General features: G+C 38.5%; 3 protein-coding genes across 4 annotated transcripts; 1 reads left to right on the plus strand and 2 right to left on the minus strand.

The window, feature by feature from the left end:
- Window positions 1-476: 476 nt before the first annotated feature.
- Window positions 477-3198, minus strand: LOC133728690 (nuclear transcription factor Y subunit C-2). Of its 2 annotated transcripts, none has more exons than XM_062156117.1 (2): window positions 3039-3198; window positions 477-1657 (listed from the first exon to the last, which is right to left on the minus strand). In XM_062156117.1, the coding sequence occupies exon 2, from the start codon at window positions 1603-1605 to the stop codon at window positions 772-774; it is 834 nt and encodes a 277-aa protein (XP_062012101.1). In that variant the 5' UTR covers window positions 1606-1657; window positions 3039-3198; the 3' UTR covers window positions 477-771. The 2 variants fall into 2 exon arrangements, with proteins under 2 accessions (XP_062012101.1, XP_062012102.1); XM_062156118.1 differs by having other exon boundaries at window positions 477-1578; window positions 3039-3196.
- A 7188-nt stretch (window positions 3199-10386) lies between these two features.
- Window positions 10387-12483, plus strand: LOC133728692 (GRAS family protein RAD1-like). Its single transcript, XM_062156120.1, has one exon. It carries the CDS (start codon window positions 10632-10634, stop codon window positions 12252-12254), a length of 1623 nt encoding a protein of 540 aa, XP_062012104.1. The 5' UTR covers window positions 10387-10631; the 3' UTR covers window positions 12255-12483.
- Window positions 12484-12894: 411 nt separating this feature from the next.
- Window positions 12895-20285, minus strand: LOC133728691 (uncharacterized). Its single transcript, XM_062156119.1, has 9 exons — window positions 20019-20285; window positions 15905-18787; window positions 15748-15828; window positions 15023-15175; window positions 14708-14871; window positions 14330-14477; window positions 14123-14245; window positions 13464-13551; window positions 12895-13255 (listed from the first exon to the last, which is right to left on the minus strand). Exons 2-9 carry the CDS (start codon window positions 18608-18610, stop codon window positions 13062-13064), a joined length of 3657 nt encoding a protein of 1218 aa, XP_062012103.1. The 5' UTR covers window positions 18611-18787; window positions 20019-20285; the 3' UTR covers window positions 12895-13061.
- Between the last annotated feature and the right edge of the window lie 1457 nt (window positions 20286-21742).

Genomic DNA, 21742 nt, shown 5'->3' on the forward strand with positions numbered 1-21742 from the left:
TGCCATATTTTGCTATTGATATCCTCTGAAAAGCTTATTCACAGTCCGTACAAGAAACCATTCTAGCCATACTTGGATGTACTGTTTGATATTTGGGAGACAAAATTTGCCTAGACATGTAATATAAATAGCAAAAATCATAATACTACCGTGCATTACAAATATGAGGCTTATAAATCCATATTTTTGTTATGATTTCATAACTTAGGATCGCATTCACACTAAAACAGTGTTAAGAATCCAGTTTTACTTTTGCTCACACCATCGGATTTATAGTACAATGGTAGCAGCAACAGTGAGCCGTTCAATTCGATGCACTTCGACTTACACGGAACTGGGCAGTTGATCTTCAGAGGTTCAGATATACGTAAAAAGTTTTCTGCTCAATTTACTTGAGCAAAGATGTTTACATAAGTTCGCAGTAATGGAATTCAAATCGGCTATACCAGCATTGGTAACAAGGACACTGAATAAAATTTCAGTCAACTGCAATTTTCAAACTTCTAAAATTCTCTTCATCCTCTACCAAAGTAACTAATTTAAATAAACACCTAAACAAGAATCTGCCGGGATAATATCACACACCACAAGATAACTTTCGAATCAGAAGCAATACAAGCACATAGATAACATAACAACCTAACATTTGCTCACCACACAATCCACTGGCATTTAGCATCAGAATTGCAACTAACACAACACTATTGAAACTCATCTAACAATCAAAAGCTATGCCTGGGAACGGCTTTGAGAGTGCCTCAGCTACAATCGCTAATTGTCTGTCTGCTGTTGTTGGGTTTGTTGTTGCTGCTGTGGCAGCGGCTGTTGAGGTTGGGACTGAGCCCAGGGCATGAAAGCCATAGGTGGCCGAGGATGTTGAGCACCATACATTGTCGCTTGATCCACTGGCTTCCCCATGATCATCCCAGGAGCACCAACAGGATGCTGTGGTGGAACATAGTAGTATGGAACATCTGCCGCAGAACCCACCACAGGGATGTTGGCCTTGGTCACTCCAAGTCCCTCCTCTTTCAACTCATCTCTTGGGATAATATCAACCAGAAAATCGAACACATCAGTCCTTGAAATAGCAGCTGCAATATCATTCTTTTGTAATGTTCTCCTCTTGTTCTCTTCTGTGTGAATCCATGAGCGCAAAGTCAGCTCCAAGATGAATATTTCACATGCCTTTGCAAATATCACTGGAGCCTCAGCTGATATCATTCGGACATCCTCATCAGCTTTCATGATTTTCTTAATTCTAGCAAGTGGAAGGCTGTGATTCTTGAAGTCAGTTGTTTGCTCAATGTCTTGCATTTGGTTGCCCCAGAACACCTGAAGCTGCTGTTGTTGTTGCTGCTGCTGTTGGCTGTGGAAGTGCTGGGCTTGCTGGTAGGCTATCTGATGTGGGGAATTAGAGAATGTCGGGGGTGGCTGTGTAGGGGAAGGGATGACCACAGCAGGAGTTCCAGAAGCCACCATCGGAGCAGTTTGATAGGACGGAGGAGCATAAGACATCTGACCAGAACCGGCCACAACACCAACCACAGGCTGCTGTTGTTGTTGTTGCTGCTGCTGCTGTTGTGTTTGTTCCGAGTGATCCATGGTTAGTGATGGGAAAGTATCTTCTTGTCTTTATTATTCGCTAATCAAAATACTGAATAAAGAATAAGAGATGAATAAAAGAAATTAAAACATACACAACCTCTTTGAGATAAGAATATAAAGCACAAGCACACAAGAAAAAAAGTGAAAATAACCCCTCAATTCTCTTGAGTTGGTTGGATATCTTTTCATGTCCTGACAATACAAATTTTTCCTTTCACTAATCAAAGAATATATGGCCTCTACTAGAGCATAATCAGCCTAACAAGGTTTGCATTAATGCCCTTTTCTAACACAATAGTAAATAATACTAAATCATCACTTTTTCAGTCAAACCAAATTGTTTCAACCATCTCCAACTCCTGTTTCTAAGTGACTGTCAATGTTGTAGTTTTTGGAAAATTGATGTGAGAAACCTTTTAAAATAAAAAGGCTGACTTTGGTATGGAGGAAAGCAGGAATTTTCCGTTATCGAAGAGATTCCCCAAGTCAACAACCGCTGTACATTTTTCTAATTGCCAACCATGACTTCGGTTTACATTCATCTCTCTAGTCTATACATGCTTCTGCAAAAGGGTAGGCTAAGGCTACCTTATCAGTCTTTCTTTCCTCAACACAATACTTTACCTCCACCATAACCTCTAGTTCTATTCTATCTACCTCCTTTTTTCTCTAATACATCTGAATGGAAACAATACAAACCTTTAACCCTCACAGATGCAATCAACCAATCTGCCCTGCTCATAAGGTAAAATGATCTCAACCACCTTCACTAAAACAAGTGTCTTTTTTGCAGAATATCATTCTTGCTGACTTGTAATTACAAAGAAATAACCCAAAGTCATTGGAAAATACAAAAACACACACCCAGAAGTCCAAGATCCTTAAGAAACCCAAAAGCCTAAGAGGAAAACTCAATCTATCATACCAAATCTCAGAAACAACTTGGAGAAACATATCATGGATCATCATGCAAATTACACAAACACTTAGCCAACTGCATGCTTTCAAGTAAAAGCCTAAATCACAATCACATATCAACTCAAAGATGCAAACTTTATAAACAAACAACCAAGATAGGAAACTCAAACTGTTCAATTCAACCTCATCCACATTCAAAACCCCTAATGCAAACCCTATTTGGCAGCTGAAAAAACTATACCCCACAAAAAAAAAAAAAAAAAAATACACACACAGCCAAAAGATCAATTATTTACCTTTATCAGCTTCAAACTAACTGAACCCCCCTAAATTCAGTACAAGATAAAACCTCAAAGATGGAAAATTTCCCCTTTTTGTTCTTACCTAATTTTCTGAGCAACCAAACATGGAATACATAGAAGCAAAGTAACAACTAACAACCCAACAAGGGATCTAGCAATGAAATTTCACAAAAAAAAAACCCAAAAAAGGAGTAAAATTTGAAGATTTACCATTTAAAGCAGAGGTGAATCTTGTTCTTGGCAGAAACCCTAAAAGGTGAGAAATTCAGAGTGAAAAGGGAGGGACAGAGAAAGTTTGAAATCTGGTGCTTAGAGAGAGAGAGAGAGAGAGAGAGAGAATGGGGGTTCTGGGAGCAGCATCGGTATAGTGACACGTTTCGAGCAGAGAGAGCTTTGACTAGTGTTCTGGGCTTCCACGTGGCGAGAATGCGTTGGTGGTGCAGTGGAAAAGTATGCTGGAGTAAACGACTGTGACTGATGGGGGAAAAAGACACCTGATGGTGGTGAGGGTATTTTCGGGAATGTGATTTGGGTCTAGGTAAGCGCGCTGAGTGAGCGTGGAGCCGTTTGAAGAGGTCACGTGACCGAAGAGTCCTAGTCACCTGGGTCACTTGGGTGTGTCTATTGGCATCAACGTTGTGTGATATGAACTTGAAATACCATGAGGTTAACACTCCTCACTCCCACAATCAGTCAAACTTCCATCATTTTAACTACTTATATTTTTACTTTTTGAGAATAATTTAGGGGAAATGATCATTTACCTAAATTTGGAGTTAATTAACCTCACTTACTCAAACACTCTAAGAGATTGACTACTTAAACAATAAGTTACACTTTATAACCCCACTTACCCAACTCTTTATTTGTGAGCCTGTTTTCTTCATATTTTTAGACCGTTTTGCCCTTTTGTAACTATCAAAGCTGAAAATTAAAACAGAAAGAGATTTAGAGAGAGAAGCTCCCCAATTTTAGAGAGAGAAGCTCTGCCATTTCTGGAGAGAGAGGAGCTCTGCGATTTCTAAATTTTGTACACTGCCGGAGGTTCTGTTTTTTTTTTTTGGGAAAATAAAACTTCCATCGAAGAGAAGCAAATGAAAGGCTTTCATAAAAATTCTCGTAGAGAGAAAGAAGCTCTGCGATTTCTAGAGAGAGAGAGGAGCTCTGCGATTTCTAGAGAGAGAGAGGAGCTCTGCGATTTATGGAGAGAGAGGAGCTCTGCAATTTCTAGAGATAGAGGAGTTGTGCTGTGATTATCACCATGGACTGAGATCGAGCTCTTATTTGTGTTCCTCCTTCATCGCGGTTTGATTCTTTCTTCATCGATCTCTAATTGTTTGATTTTAGCTCGGTTTAATCTGTTTGATTTGAATTTCTAGGTCTTTTTGTGTACATTGTGTTAGTTTTGAATTGCTGTGTTAATTTCGAATTGATTTTGGTGAATATGAGCTTCGTATTAAGTTTGAACTGGTTGTGAAGTGTTTTTGTAGTTCTGACTATATTATTAGGGGGTAATAATCTGTCTATTAGGGGACAATAATGTGTCGTAATTGTTATTTTGTCTCTATAATTGTTGTTTAGTGATCTTTTCCTTTGTGTTCAGAGCAATTTGTTACAGTTTCTGAAGTGTTTTGATAGTTCTGACTACATTATTGGGGGGTAATAATCTGTCTATTGTGGAGCAGTAATGTGTTTTAATTGTTATGAAGTCCCTATAATAGTTGTTCAGTGATCTTTTGCATTATGTTCAGAGTAATTTGTTACTGCTTCTTATGTGTTTTGGTAGTTCCGATGGTATTATTGGGGGCAATAATAGTTCTGTTTTATTATTTTTTGCAGGAATATGGGTGATCATTTGGTTGCTAGGTGCATTTATTCTGGCAAAGGTTATATGATTCCTCCGGAGCAGTAGTACATGTTTCTGGAAAGGATTGTTAGGTTTTACAGTAATAGGTTTATTATGGGCAATAATTGTTTATGTTTATGCTCATTGTAACATTTTTCTTTTGAGGATGATTGATATTGAATACCTATACTTTTGTAAACTAATTTAAAACCAAATGAGTTACTTCTAACCGTCTATAGAAAAAATTATTGGGGGGCAATAAACTTTTTATGACCCCCCCCCCCCCCCCCCCAATAAACAATCCCTATCTGTAATTTGTTGAAATGACCTGTAATAATTTGAATGCAACAGAAGTATATCATATCATCCAAATCATATCATTTCACCGTAATTGGAAAATAAATTGCATATATGTACAATCCCTACTTTCAGAATCCCTAAGTTAAATTCCTTCTTTCAAAATAAAGATCCTATAGAAGTTATATATCATGTTCAGGATTTCAACTTTCACTTTCTCCAAGCTCCATCAAGAGTCATGATTCACTCAACTGTGTGCTTCCTCTTCAAAATCACTCAACAGGTTGAATCTTGGTCTTGCCATTCTGCGCGCAAACAAAACCAAAATCATCATCTTAGACTTTCAAAATCAAAATTTCTAACATTACTAACCCCCAATAAAGACATTATTGTGGGGCAATAATCTGTCTGTTGCTCCCTAATAGACCACCAAGAAAACACTTCATTTTCAATCAATAAGATTTTAGTGTACTTTAATAAACAGTGCGGTGATTATTGCCCCCAGTTAGATATATTATTAGGGGGAAATAATCTTTTTCTTTTTTTTCGACTCCAAAATAGGCTTTCAATGAGTCTCTATTTTCACTCAATTAACAATTTATAATAAAAAAACAACATTCACAACAGTATTTTACACGTATGAACCAGAAACCCTAGATTTCACAGATTTTCGTACATGCAAAGTTTATTTTCACATATTTCACAGATGAACCAAATTTAAGCTATCAACAAGTTTAAATCAAAGATTTATGTAATCGATTTCGCAGAAAACCTGAAAATCTGAAAAACAAATCAGAAATTCAATTTTTACCTCTTTCGATGTTTCCGAAACAGGAGAAAATACAACCTCTGCCAGATCTTGAATCTGAATTGCCAGTGTTTGGTGAGTATCGTGGTCGTTTCCCCAGAGAGAGTGAGAGAGAGAGAGAGAGCTGAAAAGGTAAAGTGAATGGAGTCGTGCTGTTAGTGTGTAGGGGGTAGTGGCAAGGTTTGTAATTTGTTTGTTTTCGAAGCCCAGAAGCGTCGTTGCACTGTTAGTTTGGGTAATTAAGTGGACACAAATATCTCTTAGTTGAGTGTTTGGGTTCCTGTTGGGCCTAATTTGGGTAACTGGTCACGGTTCCCAATAATTTAACTACTTAATTGTGTTATTTATTTTTCAAGTAAATATATACAACTTTAATCTTTAAGGATAGGAATACAATCATCCGTAATAAAAGTTTTTGAAGCGCAAAACTACATAAGCCTTACAGTTAAGTTATAGAAGAGTACAGAGAGTAATGGCCTGATCGATTTCCTGGTGCACTGCCCATTGATGGAATTTCAGAACTTGGTGGAGCCCCTTGGTTCTTTAATAAGGGCATGATGCTTTTGGATATGCATATATCATATAGGCAGAAATATCACTTTCGTCATCGAACTATGGCTCGCTCGACACTTTGGTCATCCAACTTTTAAAAACTTCATTTTAGTCATCGAACTATATCATTGCATATCACTTTGGTCATTTCGTCTGTTTTCTCTGTTAACTCCAAGGGTATTTTGGAGATTTAAAGGTTTACTCGCCATTTTTATAACTTAATCCAACTTTTCCCGCCTAAACATAAAACTTCATCCAATTTTGCCAACTTTTCCCTCCTTTTATAATTCCTCGATTTATTAAATCAATATTTTTCTTCCTCTTATGTTCCCTCACTTTGAATCATTCTCTGACTCGATTATTTTTCTCTGTTGTATGCTTTGATTACTGATGATGAATGCATGAATAAAAGGAGGGAAAAGTTGGCAAAATTGGATGAAGTTTTATGTTTAGGTGGGGAAAATTGGATTAAGTTATAAAAATGGCGGGTAAAACATTTCATCTCCAAAATACCCCTGGAGTTAACAGAGAAAACTGACGGAATGACCAAAGTGATATAGTTCGATGACCAAAATGAAGTTTTTAAAAGTTGGATGACCAAAGTGTCGAGCGACCCATAATTCGATGACCAAAATGATATTTCTCCCTATCATATATGTGATCATGTGATTAAATGACTTGCCAATATATATGTAATATATATGTGAGCAGATGTATCATAACATTGATGCATCAAGACATAGTTGAACTCAAAAATATGTGTACCTTGAAAGGTTACATTATTTAGACGAATAATACATATTTATCTCGAAAGAATACTATTATATACAGAATCAAAGTGAAGAGATACAACTACTCTACTATTATATATGTTCACTTTAGATGAATAATACATATTTATCTCGAAAGAATACTATTATATACAGAATCAAAGTGAAGAGATACAACTACTCTACTATTATATATGTTCACTTAAAAAGCACAATGGTTGAAGTCTTTAAAATGACTTCAACCACATTAATTATTCATCCTAAATATTTGTATTCCCTTGTTGTGAGTCTCGAGTTTGGCACCACATTATTATAAGCATTAGTCTAACGACAATAATCACAACGATAATTTACATATACCTTCATTATGAACCCTTCATCACTTCCCTCTTCAACAAATAAACAATTTAATCCTCCATTAGAGCAAGTTCAGCGGTGTGAACTTGACTGGTCATAGTCAAGAGATTGCTGATGTGGTGACCGACTGTTGTGTTTTTGCAGCTCCAGCGGTGGAAGCTTGACCGGGCAAAACCCACCCCTTCTTGACTACAGCCAAGAAAATAGTCAAGTCCATGACTATTTTCCTACCCAATCAAGTTTGCTACCAGCTCGGCCCGAGCTCCCCACATGGCTGACGTCAGCCACTGACGGCCAGAGAGAGACGCGAAGGACGAGAGCGTGGAACACACGCAAGACGCAGGTGAAGCCGCAACGCGTGTGCGGCAGTTTTTTGTCCCTCACAGCACGGATCCGTTGTCGTTTAGAGCCAAAGCGTTCACCGCCGACTTGTGCTTCTCCAGCGTCGCCACCAACACGTGGCGTTTCTCGTCTTGCGGTCTCGCCCACACCCGGATCCGACGATCCGCCGACCAGGTGTAGACGGTCCCGTCCTTCGCCACCGCCACCGCGCTCACGGCGTCCTCGTGCGCCTTGACGGACTCCACGCAGCGGAGGTTGGAGTCCCGCCAAATCTTCAAGGTCTGGAACTTAAAAGCACCGACTGTTGGGAGATGAAGCAGAGGTGAGAGACGGAGAGGTTTGGGACGTCGAGTTGGGAGATGAGCTTCTGAAGGGAGGGGACAGATGGCAGCGTCTGGAGGGAGGGGTTTTCAATGAACAGTTAAAAAATAAAATAATGAACAGTATTGACTGGTCAAGAAACTGAACGGGTGGAAAGCCATGTCCAGTGGCAGTGAATAGTTTCTTGACCGGTCGACCCCTCGACTTTTCGACCTTGACATTTCTTGACTACGGGTGAACTTGCTCTTAGGAAGTAAGAATAAACCTAGAAAGGTAACCATGCAACCACTAATAACCAAAAGAACAAGAAGCCATTGAGTTGGTCAATCCATAAACCCTCGATAAGACATCACAACAAGCAATCAGATCATGAATTGATCCTTTTCTTTTCTCATTGCAGAATTTGTATTTTTTTTAGTATATTATATGACCAATAGTAGAAGGTGAAATTACTTAGATAATGATTTCCTTTTGTCGTTCTCTTAAAGGTACGTTTACTGGCGGACCCAGCATTGGCCAAGTGTGGGCTGAAGCACCCACTAAAATAATATACATACTCTTCTCTATATAGAAATTTTGGTTGCTAATGTGAATTTGAAATTCTTATACATGTTTTTATAAATATTACAGATCTTACTTATCGCTTCTCATGAAAATTAAATCTAATAGTAAAATTTTATCTTTAGATATAGTTTTATAATTTTCACCTATCATTTAACTACTACAGTTCAAATTCGCCCTCATAGAAATAAATTTCTGGATCCGCTACCGGATGCGTCATGATTTTATACTTTTCATGATGGCTGCGCTGGACTTGGTATCACAGCTGTCATTTTGACTGGATGCAGATCATGGATTTTTTTTCGAAGAACATGCAGATCATGGGTTACTACTTGTAGACTTGTAGTTGTTCAACAACTAGTTCTAGAGAGGATTGCCTATTTGTTCTAGTTCCGTGAAATTGGCGGTAGTTGATGGTGGCTTGCTTTACTTTCTTTTTTGCAGATTTCAGCTTCATTCTTCAAGGCTTACTTGCAAAGAACGGTTCTAATAAATGCTACATTTGGTCTCCTTTTTTCCTGATGAGGACTAGCTTTCCGACCTAAAGCGAACCAAGACTAGTCACCTAAGAACTTGGCAACTAGCACTTTCTTCAATAAAAGTACCACTTAGATAATTGCTTCTTCAAGTGACCAAGTTTTGAGAGTAACCTTTTATGTCAAAGACTCAAAGTTTAGGCAAACCTCACATTTTCGACCGAGGCAGAACTATAAAATTAGCAAAGAAAGAGGAGGGATGTGATATTCACAATCATTCCTTTAAAAATGACTATTATAGAACTTCTTGTATTTGAAAAAAATTATTGTATTTATTCTTTTCATATATTAATCGAAGTTCATGTAATAATTGCGGGTCTGAGGCAGCCACCTCTCCGTCCTCACCTCAGGTCCCTGCTTTAAGTACCGCATGGACCAGCAAAGAACACTTTCGCCTTAAAGTTTTGCTGGTGAGAAACTGATATACGATTTGACCTAGCTAGCTAAGCTTTGTACGTCAAAATAATAACCAGAAACCATTATCAAATGCTTGCAAGTAGAAGCCACCTCCTAGGCTCCTATGTCTCATTACTCGTTAATGACTAATGCCAAACAGCAAATGACAACAATAAAAACGATGGACCCCAAAATTGGTTGAGGTTACCGACCCTAACCTCCAAAACTGTTTGTCTTTTAAGGCCGGCTAATATACTTTGCTCGAAAATTTGCTAAACCCTCCCTAGATCACCCACATTTAGACGTTTAGTTAATTATAGATGTAACAAGAAGTCTGAAAAACTGGCTCTCGTCATGTTCCCTTTGAGATGGAATCCAACTGGTTTGACAAACCCTAGGCAAAATGCCTACTATCTTGTGACAAGGTGAAGTTTTTTAATGTGTGAAAATGGATGCCCAAGTTCATCTCCATATTAGCTAAAACTGCGCCTTTTTTTTTTTTTCCTTCATTTATTGTATGAGTCGAGAATGAACTATGATGGCTATCCGATGTACTATGAATTTCTTTTAATACGTTTCATTTTCTTGAGCATGTATTGCAAAAATCAGTTGTGATCAGATTTGGTGGCATAGAAATTGGAACAAATAAAATCGCTCTGAAAGAAGGAATTTGTAGCTTCAGTGTTAGAGAACATTTACCCCACTCCCTCGAGGATTGGTCGCTTTAATGGTAGCGATAGATAGTATTTACATACCCTACCTTATGCTCAAAGTCAAAATAACTATCCGTACTCGTACAATTTAGAAATTAGTTTATGCTTAAAGTAGATAGAAATATGATCATTGCCCATCACCTGTAAACCAAGAGAATCTTCTAACTCGGCATACTTAATAAAGGAAAAACCATTTTACACTTTGTGAGTAGGGGAACCACCGAAGTTCCTAAATATCTAGCTAAGCTGATTAAACTTCCTTCATTCCTTGTTACCTTCTCTCCCTACGTACAATCTCCTTCCAATGGAAGACTTCAATGCTTGGCTCTCCTTCCCAATCCATGGGAGTCTCAACCATGATCTCGCTATTAGAAGGTTCTGTCCAGAAAGACTTGAGCAAGAACAAGGAGGAGGAGAGTGGGAGGAGATACTGAATGAGATTCAATTTTGTTCACCTTCTGATGATTCAACCAGCACTCCTTGCTTGCCTGCTTCTGAAGTCGATGAGTTTGTTGACAGCTTCATCAACATGGATCACTGCAAGGATATCGACGACAACGATTATCAGTCCCTGGAGAAACAACAAAGTAGTTTTGATTACTTCCAAGATGGGATCCAGACATTTTCAATGGTGGATGATCTATATGGAGATGTCATGATGATGATGGAAGGAGATGATCAGATGGAGATGTGTGGCTCAGTTGAGGATTTCGGAGTTGTAGATGATCAAACTACTATGGTGCCTAGTGTTGAAGAGGTGAGCCATGGTGTGGACCAAGGGCTTCACTTGGTGCACATGTTACTGGCTTGTGCTGAAGCAGTGGGGTGCAGAGACACAAGGCTTGCAGATTCATTGCTCACTCAAATCTGGGCTTCGGTTAGTCCTTTCGGTGATTCCTTGCAGAGAGTCTCATACTGCTTTGCAATGGGGTTGAAGTCTAGGCTCTCTCTTCTTCACAATGTGAACCTAAATGGTACATTCAACAATGATACTATGGATGTGTCGCTGATCGCTAGGGAGGAGAAATTGGAGGCTTTTCAACTCCTTCACCAGACGACTCCTTACATAGCTTTCGGTTTCATGGTTGCGAATGAAGCTATTTGTCAAGCAGCACAAGGGAAGGAGAGCTTGCACATCATTGATTTGGGAATGGAGCACACTCTTCAATGGCCATCCTTGTTAAGAACCCTGGCATCAAGACCCGAAGGCCCACCGAAGAAGCTCCGTATCACCGGACTAGTTGAAGATCACAATGTCTTAGAGCTTGACGCTGGCATGAGAGTCCTGGTGGAGGAGGCTCGTTCACTTGGCATACCAATAGAATTCAACATGATCTCAGAGCCGGTAAAACCATCACTTCTAACTAAAGAGAATCTAGACTTGAGAGAAGGGGAAGCATTATGTGTCAATAGCATAATGCACCTGCATATGTATGTCAAAGAGAGCAGAGGATCTTTGAAGGCAATTCTCCAAGCCTTAAAGAAGTTAGGTCCAAGTGTGCTTATATTGGTAGAGCAAGATGCAAATCACAACGGGCCGTTTTTTCTTGGGAGATTTCTCGAGTCTCTTCACTTTTATTCTGCAATTTTTGACTCTCTCGAGGTGAGCCTCCCACGAAACAGCCCTCAGAGGATGAAAATAGAGAGACTTCACTTTGCAGATGAAATTCGGAACATTGTTGCGTTTGAGGGCTTAAATAGGGTTGAGAGGCATGAAAGGGCAGACCAATGGAGAAGGCAATTAGGCAGAGCTGGGTTTCAAGTTATGGGATTGAAGTGTACAAGTCAGGCTAGGATGATGCTATCTGTTTATGGCTGTGATGGGTACAGTTTGGCTAGTGAGAAGGGTTGTCTCCTCCTTGGGTGGAAAGGAAGGCCCATAATGTTGGCATCTGCATGGCAAGTGAACAATGCCTCTAACTCTTAGCCTCCTCCATGATATAATTTGCAGCTGATATGGTTAGTCCATTAGTAAAATCATTTTTATTTTGCATGTTAAGTAATAAGGTGGGTTATCTGGTGATCAAGGAACCCAATGATGCTACAGATGTTGGTTTGCTAAAGATTTTTTTGTTCTACTAATTGTGTTTCTTACTTTCTTTGTTACTGACATTGGATCCTTTGATAATGTAGATTTCATTTAGTTCTATTTGCTATCTACCTAGTAGCCAAGGTGAAGTTTGGGTTCAAAGTATCCTACATTAATCTCCAATACTACTCCAACTGAACCTCATGGAGCCTTGATACTAGGACTTTTCAATGCTACTTGCCATGAAACCAAGTAGCCCTCGCCGAGAAGGTGTAGTTTGGTTCTATGTAGGAGACATAAAACTTCCACTGTTTCATCAACTGAACCAACTAGGCTATCTAGCGCTTCAAATATCAGGATTTCATGTGTAATGTTTTACTCCAAAGCCTTTGGAGGAACTCTTTATAGCCAACTTAGATTACCAATCAGATGTAGTAAAAATCTGAATAGTGGCACCCAATAGAAAAAACAATGGTAGGAACCAGGAAGTAGAATAGAAACTGCTACAATTTTGTAATTTTAGCAGAAGAACGAAAACTGAAAGAAAAATAACAAAGGAGCCTCTTGCATTCCGAAAATAGTGGAAACTAAGTATCTGTGCTCCAAATATGATGCAGTGCACACTACCTATGAGTCAATAATTGAATGAATAAATGTACCAGATCCAAAAATCATGCAAAAGCGACATGATCAACTGTTAAATTTTCATTTAGATGCCTTGTGACCCTGTGCTTTGGTTTGGCTAGCTGCTGTTGTCATAACTCGTAAGCAACTAGCAATTTCTGTGAACGATGGCCTGGCAGCAGGATTAGGAGCCCAACACTGCTCCATAAGCGTTCTCCATTCTGGATCACAGTAACTTGGAATGGTGGGTCTCAATGTGTTGTTCACAATACCGCCTGCATGCATTGAAAACGTTCAAGATAACTAAATGTGTAACAGCGGATCAGGGATTATACACGCACACACTGTAACAGAGTAATACTGAATAACAATAACAAATGGCAGATGGGGGCAAGATAATCATGAGCCAAATATTAGTTTTAGAAGGTGCAACACTATTGGCATGCAAGCCCAAGCTAAACCAACTATAGAGAAAGTAATCACCTATAATTGCTCCATAGTGCATGTTGGCATACGGCTCCTCTCCAGTAAGAATCTCCCATAAGACAATACCAAAGGAGAAAATATCCACCTATAGAACAAGGATCAAAAGTCAAGCAAGAGATATTGAAGTCCCTAAATCATATCAAACAAAAGTCTGTTCCTAAGCTTCTCAGTATACTACAAGAAACAGACCAAGAGATCGAGAACTAAAAAGATAGGAGGGGGGGGGGGGGAAGACAATGACAACAACAACTGCATTATGATACAGAAGGCGTGCACAAGTAGTTCACAGTGAAAAGCAACAAATAGAAAATCAAAGTAAATCTACATCAGAAAAGTTACCCTGAAAACATAATCAGCCTGGCCAGAAGCAGAACCCTTCATTTTTTTTATTTTTTTTTTAGAAAAGAACTACAAACAACTAATTAGAGGAGCCTCTAGGGCAAATACTTGGTGAGTTGTAGCAGAACCCTTCATACAACTCACCAAGTATTGCAATGCATCTTCTGATTGTACAGTCAAGCTGGCACTACAAATCTACAATCATGTTATTTGCAGACTCCGTTAAATCTAAATGGGATTAATTGGTACACCCTCATTTGCTTATTAATTATCCAATTTTGATTCCATTGTAATTAAAATTGTAAAAGAAAGCTTACCTTTTCGGAGACCTTAGTGCTGCTTCCATTCAGCAACTCTGGAGCCATCCATGGTAACGTTCCACGTACACCACCAGAAACCAGAGTATTTCGCTTAATTTTTGAAAGGCCAAAATCACCGACCTGATATGAAATACATATCATTGCAAATCAGCAAACCTCTGAGAGCATAATCATGTCTAAGAGTAGTAATTTCAAGATGATCACCTTGCAAATTGGCCGTTGAGGATCTTTTAGGTTCACAAGTAAGTTGTCACACTTCAGGTCAAAATGAACAATATTCTTTGAGTGCAAATATTCCATTCCAAATGCTGCATCCATGGCAATTATTAATCGCTTGCGACGATCAAGATACCTGCATAAGTTAAAGAAAGCGGCGTAAATGAAAGAAATAACTGCTTCCATTCAGAAACCCTGAACAGTTGGATAAAGATTAACTCAAAGAATATCGAAGATTGAAGATTTTTTTATGATGAGTAGAGTTTCAAGAACTTAGTATACTTTTCTGATTGTATAGTATAGGTGTAATGATCTAATAGTATGAATAAAGTAGATGTGTAGTGAACAGTATCAATGGATTCTTACCTATCTTTTCGAAGTAAGACATGCCTAAGAGAACCATCAACCATGTACTCAGTTACGGTAGCTAGTGTTCCCCCTGGCCCATCTTGCACTACACCATAAAATGCCACCACATTTGGATGGTGTAGCTTTGAAAGAATGTCAGCTTCCCGCCAGAACTCTATAGACTGACAATGGAGTAACAAAAACCATTATGGCCTTGAAAAGGAATATTAGAACACGTCACAGGAGCAACATAACAGTGAGAATATTTCCCTCAGTTGCTTCAAATAAATGTGAGTTTCCTCACACAATTCAGAGATGGGAAGGAACGGGTACCAGTCTCTCTTGCTCTGATGATCTCCCAGTGAAGCAGCTCTTATTTAGTCTTTTAATGGCAACATCACTCCCCCTCCATTTTCCATGATACACAGTCCCAAAGGTGCCAGAACCCAGTTCTTTCATCTGTTCTAGATCTTCATTCTTTATCAACTATTATGTGCATGAAAAAACAAAATTAATTAAACAGATGTCAAGTGGAAAGTCTGTAATGTCCATAAAAGTAGGTCAACCAATGACACAGTAATACAAGCAACTAGTAAGTCTTTCTGGATATATAAAACAGAACAAATGACCAAGTAGCTGGAGAACCAATGCTTTAAAAACAAAACAAACAAAGCCAGCTCCATAAATAATTCATATTCCACAATAGGGATGAATCACATGTGCATGCAACCATGCGTACATGGACTTACACACAATTTTGTAACTTCCTTTTCTTTTGGGGTGAGGACAGAATACATGTAAGCTTTCTTTTTCCCCAACCATAGTCCATCCTTTTATGAACTCAGCTATAAATTCTGCTTGCATATATGGGTTTCATTGACATATACATATATATGTCATATATTCCAATTTCCATGGATGACGTATGCCAACACAAACAAGCCACCACACACGCGCGCGTGCACACATAAACGGGATATGTATATCCTTCTTCTATAAATCAATAATAGGTAATATTTTATTTAACCAAGTTATACAAAAAAAGAGAAGCATCTTACCTGCAAGGTACTGATATCAAATTCTCCCAGTGAAGGATTTAAAGGAGGTAAACCAGCGGTTCTACTTGCAAACTTTCCTTCCTACATTAAAGTTATGGAACAAATGTTAGCATACAAGCAATTTGTTAGGAAAAGTGAGACCTGATCAAATGACTACCTCATAATCTGATTCTGGCACTCGTAAGTTTTCCATCATGGCCTCAAACTGCATACTTTCAGTTTCCTTCAGTTGCGGATGATCATAATTAGCTTTAGTCAGTCCAGTTTCTTTGCTAATATCTTCTCCAAAATTAGGCTGAGAATTCATATGGGCCATTGGAACTCCATCTGTTGGTAAAGGTGTACGATGATAAGATTTACTATCTTCTTCTTCAACATTTCTAATTGCAGAAGGAAAACCAAGATCCTGGTCCATAAGAGAAACATCTTGTTGATCAGCCCCTTCTTGAGCCAACTTTTGGAAATATGACCAGCGCTTAGGATCAAGATTTTCCATATTTAAGCTCAAACCAGCTCCATCCTTCTGCAGTAAACCAACATCAGGGGAGCCTTCAGAAAGTATTGCCTTGGAGAATATATCAGACAGGAAATCACGAGGAAATCGTTCTTCGATATCAATAATTATGTCTCCCTGCACTGGAGTAGATATACCAACTTGTGCACGGCCCATATTGTCAGCAGTATTTGGATCCTTGCCAGTGGCCTCGGCCTGATTAAGCTCTGAATGATTAGATGCAGAAACCTCATGGTGCTTCACAGAAGGTATCTGACTTACAGCCGGATACTCTGATATAGCTTCTGCAATGTCATCAACCACAAGTTTCTTATGGCTACCTTTGAGGCAGTTTGTTTCTTGGTCAGATTTAAGGATCTTATCCCTGTTCGCGATCTCTTTACTATCCACAGAGTTAGGCAATGCTGGCTTTAATTCACCATCTGCATCTTGCAAAAGCTTAGCATTCATCTCACAAATTGAATCAGCAAACTCTTTGTACTTCTGCAGTTGAGCAAGTCCATCATCAACAGTTTGAGCATCCACATTTACAGTTGAGGAGGATTGTTGTTCAGACCTGGGAGGAAGGTTTGCATGATCATGCAATTTCTTAACTCCTGTAATTGGATCCTGGTGAATGATATCAGAGCGTGAATGAGATACGAGAAACTGAGCACCATGCGAATCATCAGATTTTGACGATCGATTCAGCAACTCTGCCTGCTCCCTGGGAATTCTTTCCGAGTAGTAGATTCTCTGAGGCTGCACAGGTGGCTCAAGGTACCCCAAATCAATTCCATTGGACATTGGGTCCGCATAAGTAGGAGCAAATGCATTGTTAGATGTGGACTGATGATCAACTTCACTAGGATTGTGAACCAGCATAGACTTCCCGGAATCAATTGATGAAGCAACATTTTCAGGTTCCTGGTACTTTCTTTCATCTTTTGATGCTTCTTCAACAGGAGGGTAGTTCATCAAATTACCATCATACAGCGGTTTGGGGACAGATTGCTCTTTCCTTGAGGGGCGAAGTTTTTCAGGGTCACTCTCTTGCTGGACTGAACCATCACGTAATGGTTGTACCTCCTTCACTGGCATCTCGAAACTACGCTCTCTCAAGCCACTGGTCGGCCCTTCAATTGAACCTCCTCCTTGATTCATAATACCAGGATGAGGCACTGAAATAGGAGCGTCTCCAAAATGGGATTGACTTGGAAAGGCATGGCCATTGTGCAATGGGTACTGCACATTTTGTCCATAATGCATAACCTGTCCATGTTGAAAATGAGGATAAGCTTCATAGGCATTTGAAGAGCTTGGCAGCATAGGTTCAGAAGATTGAACAGTTGTCGCTGAAATGATTTTACCAGTCAAAACTGGAGCACCTATCCCTATTGAGTCTTTCGCAACATGACTTGTTCCCTTCTGAATATTGTGTCTATTTGTCTCATCTAAATGATTAGCTGCTGAGCTTGTCAAACCATGTAGGCTCGAGTTTTTTCTTGATCCCAGGTCCATGCCATTGACAGCAACTACATACTGAACCTCAGAGTCACCATCCACACTGTGCAGACCAAACTGATCCTCCAAATCACTGATGGAGAAAAAAAACATTCTAAGCTTCTGCGGCCCCTCTTTATCTTCTAGTTCGTTCCATTCCTCCATCATATTCTGCAGATCCTCATCACAAGATACAGAAACCAAGGCATCAAGCTCCTCTCCTGGAAGCTGATATTTAATTATACGCAATTGGTTATAAATTGATAAGGCTTTATGTATAAGCTCCTGCCAGGTAATGTCCTTTCTAATACGGATAATGCGTGTATCACCTCCAACATACCTGAGTTTCCCATCACTTGGTCGGGGTAAAATTTTACCACCAAAGCTACAAAGAACCTTCATTCTCATTGATGAGCTATCAGAGGCTCCAGAGGAGGCATATCCATGAACACGACTAGTTCCATAGCCTGAAGAAGCTCGTGGTACCGATTGAACTGATCCATAGTTATTTCTGTCATCATGTAAATATGAGCTGTTTCTCTCAAACTGGTTTGGACCTCTTTCAGATATAGCAACCATTGAAGCATCTGAACCACTTTCAAAACCTCCGTGACTGATTCCTAACATTCCTTTTAGTTCAACATAACTTGGATCACCCACAGCATTTGGATGCAAAGGCTTCCTGGGGTTCACTCGATCAAGCATAAATTCAAGAGAAAACTCCTCACCTGTTATTGAATAATTATGTACAGGTTTAATATCTGAAGTATTAAGGTTATGGGACCTCATATCAGAATGCATGCTGCTCAGAGAGTTCGGCATATATTGCTGGGATGCAGGGTGGAATTCCTCCCTTCCAGGTTCCATGGAATTTTATTGGACCTGTCTATGCGTCCTTAATCTTCAGTCATACCATTGCTTGAATTTGTCTCTCAGCTTGATTGTGCTTACCCAACACTAAATTCTAACAAAAACGATTGAACATAGAGAGACCCTGCAAACTCCTATGAGATGCTGAAACACTGGTTTTCTTGGAGAGAGAAACTGAAACAGGAAACAAGCTTCAATAAGGTTCCAGTCACCAATCCAGAAAAGAATGAAAAGATGAGAGGCTGAGTTCTTGTCCACATATTAATTTATGAAGTAGAGAGAAAACAGAAATAAATAAACACACACAACTCTTCTAATGTGCTACCATGTGTTCTTGCAAAATAGTCATTGTCATACAATGCTATACTGCTTTCATCACTATATGCTTACAGTGTCAAGAGGTGTTATGCTTACATCTGATCATTTTAGTAATTAACAATGATGTACTCCATTGTTCCCATAATTTCCAGCATGCTCATTACTCTTTTTAGTTTGACCATAAGCTTCACAAGCATACTTTCTTGACCACTATTACGGAACATAGAATTGAAATCATGTTTTTTTTCCTTCTTTTTAAGTATATCATTTGCAAATATCCAAATCAAAATCTATTATTTATACACTTGCTAAACAGTACCTGATCTTCTACTGCTAAATTTTAAGACAAGTTTTACAGGATCCCAACGAAAGAGTACGAAAGAAATATTCAGGATCATTTACATTTTTAAAGTAATCACTCCTTACAAAGAGCCTGTTCCTCAGCCTCCCTTACAATCTACAAGATTCTATTCACGTCATATAAATAAACAAATTACACAGTAAGAAGTCCAATACGTTAATCAGCTCTAACTAACCTCTTAATAAGATTGAACCCTAAAGTGTCCAGCATAAACACATTTAGGCCTGAACGCTAATCAATTTAGGAACAGGTTCAACAAATCATAACAAATGGGTACCCTAATATCTCTATTTTATAATCTTCAATCCCAAATGTGCGACCAAAGCTAAAGAACTACTATTTCAAAGCAAAATCCAACTAAAAAGAACAACAGAGAATATTCCATCTCCCATAAGACTATTAACTCAATACAGAACCACTATACCAAAATATATAATTTCCAAAAAAAATTAAATTCTTTACTGTTCTCTTTCTCTCATGGATTGACACAAATTTTCTTGACCAATTAATAGTCATGAAACAGTTGAATCTTCAACTGAATATTTGACCACCATCAACTTTATATTCAGTTCCATCAAATATAATGCACAAATACAAAGACATAAAAATATCCAAGTTAAACCCTAATTTGACACAATCGGCACCATCCCAGATCAAAACCAGATAAACCCAGAATCAATTGCAGCTGGATCAAACCCAATAGCGAGAAATTGAAAACCCATGTACCTGATTGATTCAAAGACCAAATCTTTTCAAGCAAACAAGCTCCAGCAGTGCGTCTTTTGCTTCAAGAAGGCTTGAGTGAAACCAGCCACCACTTGTGTTTATTGAAAGAAGAAAAAGGAGGAGTCTTTGCTGCTCAAAACCCACATTAGAAGACAAATTGCCTCACTTTTGAACTCTTTCTATCGTAAAGTCTGGATTTTTAGGCTGTTTTCTAGACAATGAACTGAGGAACTGACTGCTCATAACTCACATATTCTGTCCTTCTTTTTCTTGTTTTTATTTTCTGCAAAATGCCAAGCCAAGTGAGTGAGACAGATTTGGTGTTCCTAAATTACCCCTCTTTGTTTTTGATTTTACGTGGTTGCCATGGTTGACTAGTTCTAGGTGGAGATTTGATCATGAGAGTGAAGTGTAGCCTGTGGGATTCCCCCATATCTCTTGTTGTGAACTCTCAAGATGTGTGTGCGAGATTTAGCCATATGCATAATATCCAATGTTTTCTAAGAAGTGTTCTTTTGCTTTGTGGGAATAAAGTTATCTGAGAGCATATCCGTTTTCCTCATCTTTGGAGGCTATGGTTGAGCTCAGAGGAAAATATTAACTCTTTCACTCTTTGTTCCTTTCACTCTTTGATATCTCATTAGGGAGCTTCTATTCATATCTCTAAAATTAGCACTTGGACCTCTTTATTTTTCCAAGTGATAGTTGACTTTGGCAACTCATATCAAATTACCAATAAAGACACAAAAGAGAGAGAGAAAAAAAAGTATCTTCTTACCTCCACGAACAATACATTGTCTTCAACTTGTAGAAAACCTTCTCCTCCACCATAAATCCTAATATATACATCAAAATCTATGGAGACGTCAGTTACTTCGTTCTTGACCTTGTGGATCGAGATGATGTTTCTTGCGTAATCTCTCATGGGTTTCTTAACACATATCTCTGCAATTATAAGTCATGCTACTATGGTCAGTTACTTTCTTGCATGACTTTGCTTTAATTTCCTATCGGGTATGTTATAATGGAGAATCTCTATCTCAGAAAACCAAATTTTTTTGGGACCTTATTGAACACCAATGATCCAAAAGATGAGTTTAATAATTTGTTGAAACCATGTGAAATATAAAACATGGGTGTCTCTCAATGTAGGAGAGGATGCTGGGTATCGTTAGAGGTTTTGAATAATAGGGTTTAGAAAAATAGGAGATCGAGGACACTAGATGTCTATCAAGTTGGAAATGAATGATAATAAAAGTTTTTGCTAGATGTGTTAAGATGTTTGTTTGGGTTCATTTAGCAACACACATTTAGAATACATATATTAAAAAAAAAAAGAAAAAAAAAAGGCTTTCATTGATTTTATTGGATGAAGGGTATTGTGGGAAAATTAGGGAGGTGTAAATAGCATATTGATTATATGTAAAAGTAAGTTGGAGGTCTATTAAGTGGAGAGGTCTAAATGCCAATTTTGGAGGTATGAATAGAAACTCCCATCTCATTATGACATAAAAGATTAAGTTCTCCAATTTTAAGCAACATAACTAAACTATGTATTCATAATGGGGTCCTGGTCACACTACTTAGGTATTGAGGTTGAGTAACTCTCCATTGCCAATGACGTCTCATGTTCGAATTCTCTCTTCTTGAAAATTTTTTAACAAAATTTTATATATATATTTTTTTTTATTCTTAATTTAGTTTGTAATTTAAAAGAAGTCATT

This window comes from Rosa rugosa, chromosome 2 (genome assembly GCF_958449725.1).
Source record: "Rosa rugosa chromosome 2, drRosRugo1.1, whole genome shotgun sequence".
Lineage (NCBI taxonomy): Eukaryota > Viridiplantae > Streptophyta > Magnoliopsida > Rosales > Rosaceae > Rosa > Rosa rugosa.

Coding starts and splice junctions, on each gene's coding strand:
- LOC133728690 (XM_062156117.1), bottom strand. CDS start 1,605: ATGGATCACTCGGAACAAACACAACAGCAGCAGCAGCAACAACAACAA.
- LOC133728692 (XM_062156120.1), top strand. CDS start 10,632: ATGGAAGACTTCAATGCTTGGCTCTCCTTCCCAATCCATGGGAGTCTC.
- LOC133728691 (XM_062156119.1), bottom strand. CDS start 18,610: ATGGAACCTGGAAGGGAGGAATTCCACCCTGCATCCCAGCAATATATG. Junction 15,176..15,747: donor TTGATATCAGTACCTTGCAG/GTAAGATGCTTC, acceptor TGCACATAATAG/TTGATAAAGAATGAAGATCT. Junction 14,246..14,329: donor CTCAACGGCCAATTTGCAAG/GTGATCATCTTG, acceptor ATTTCATATCAG/GTCGGTGATTTTGGCCTTTC.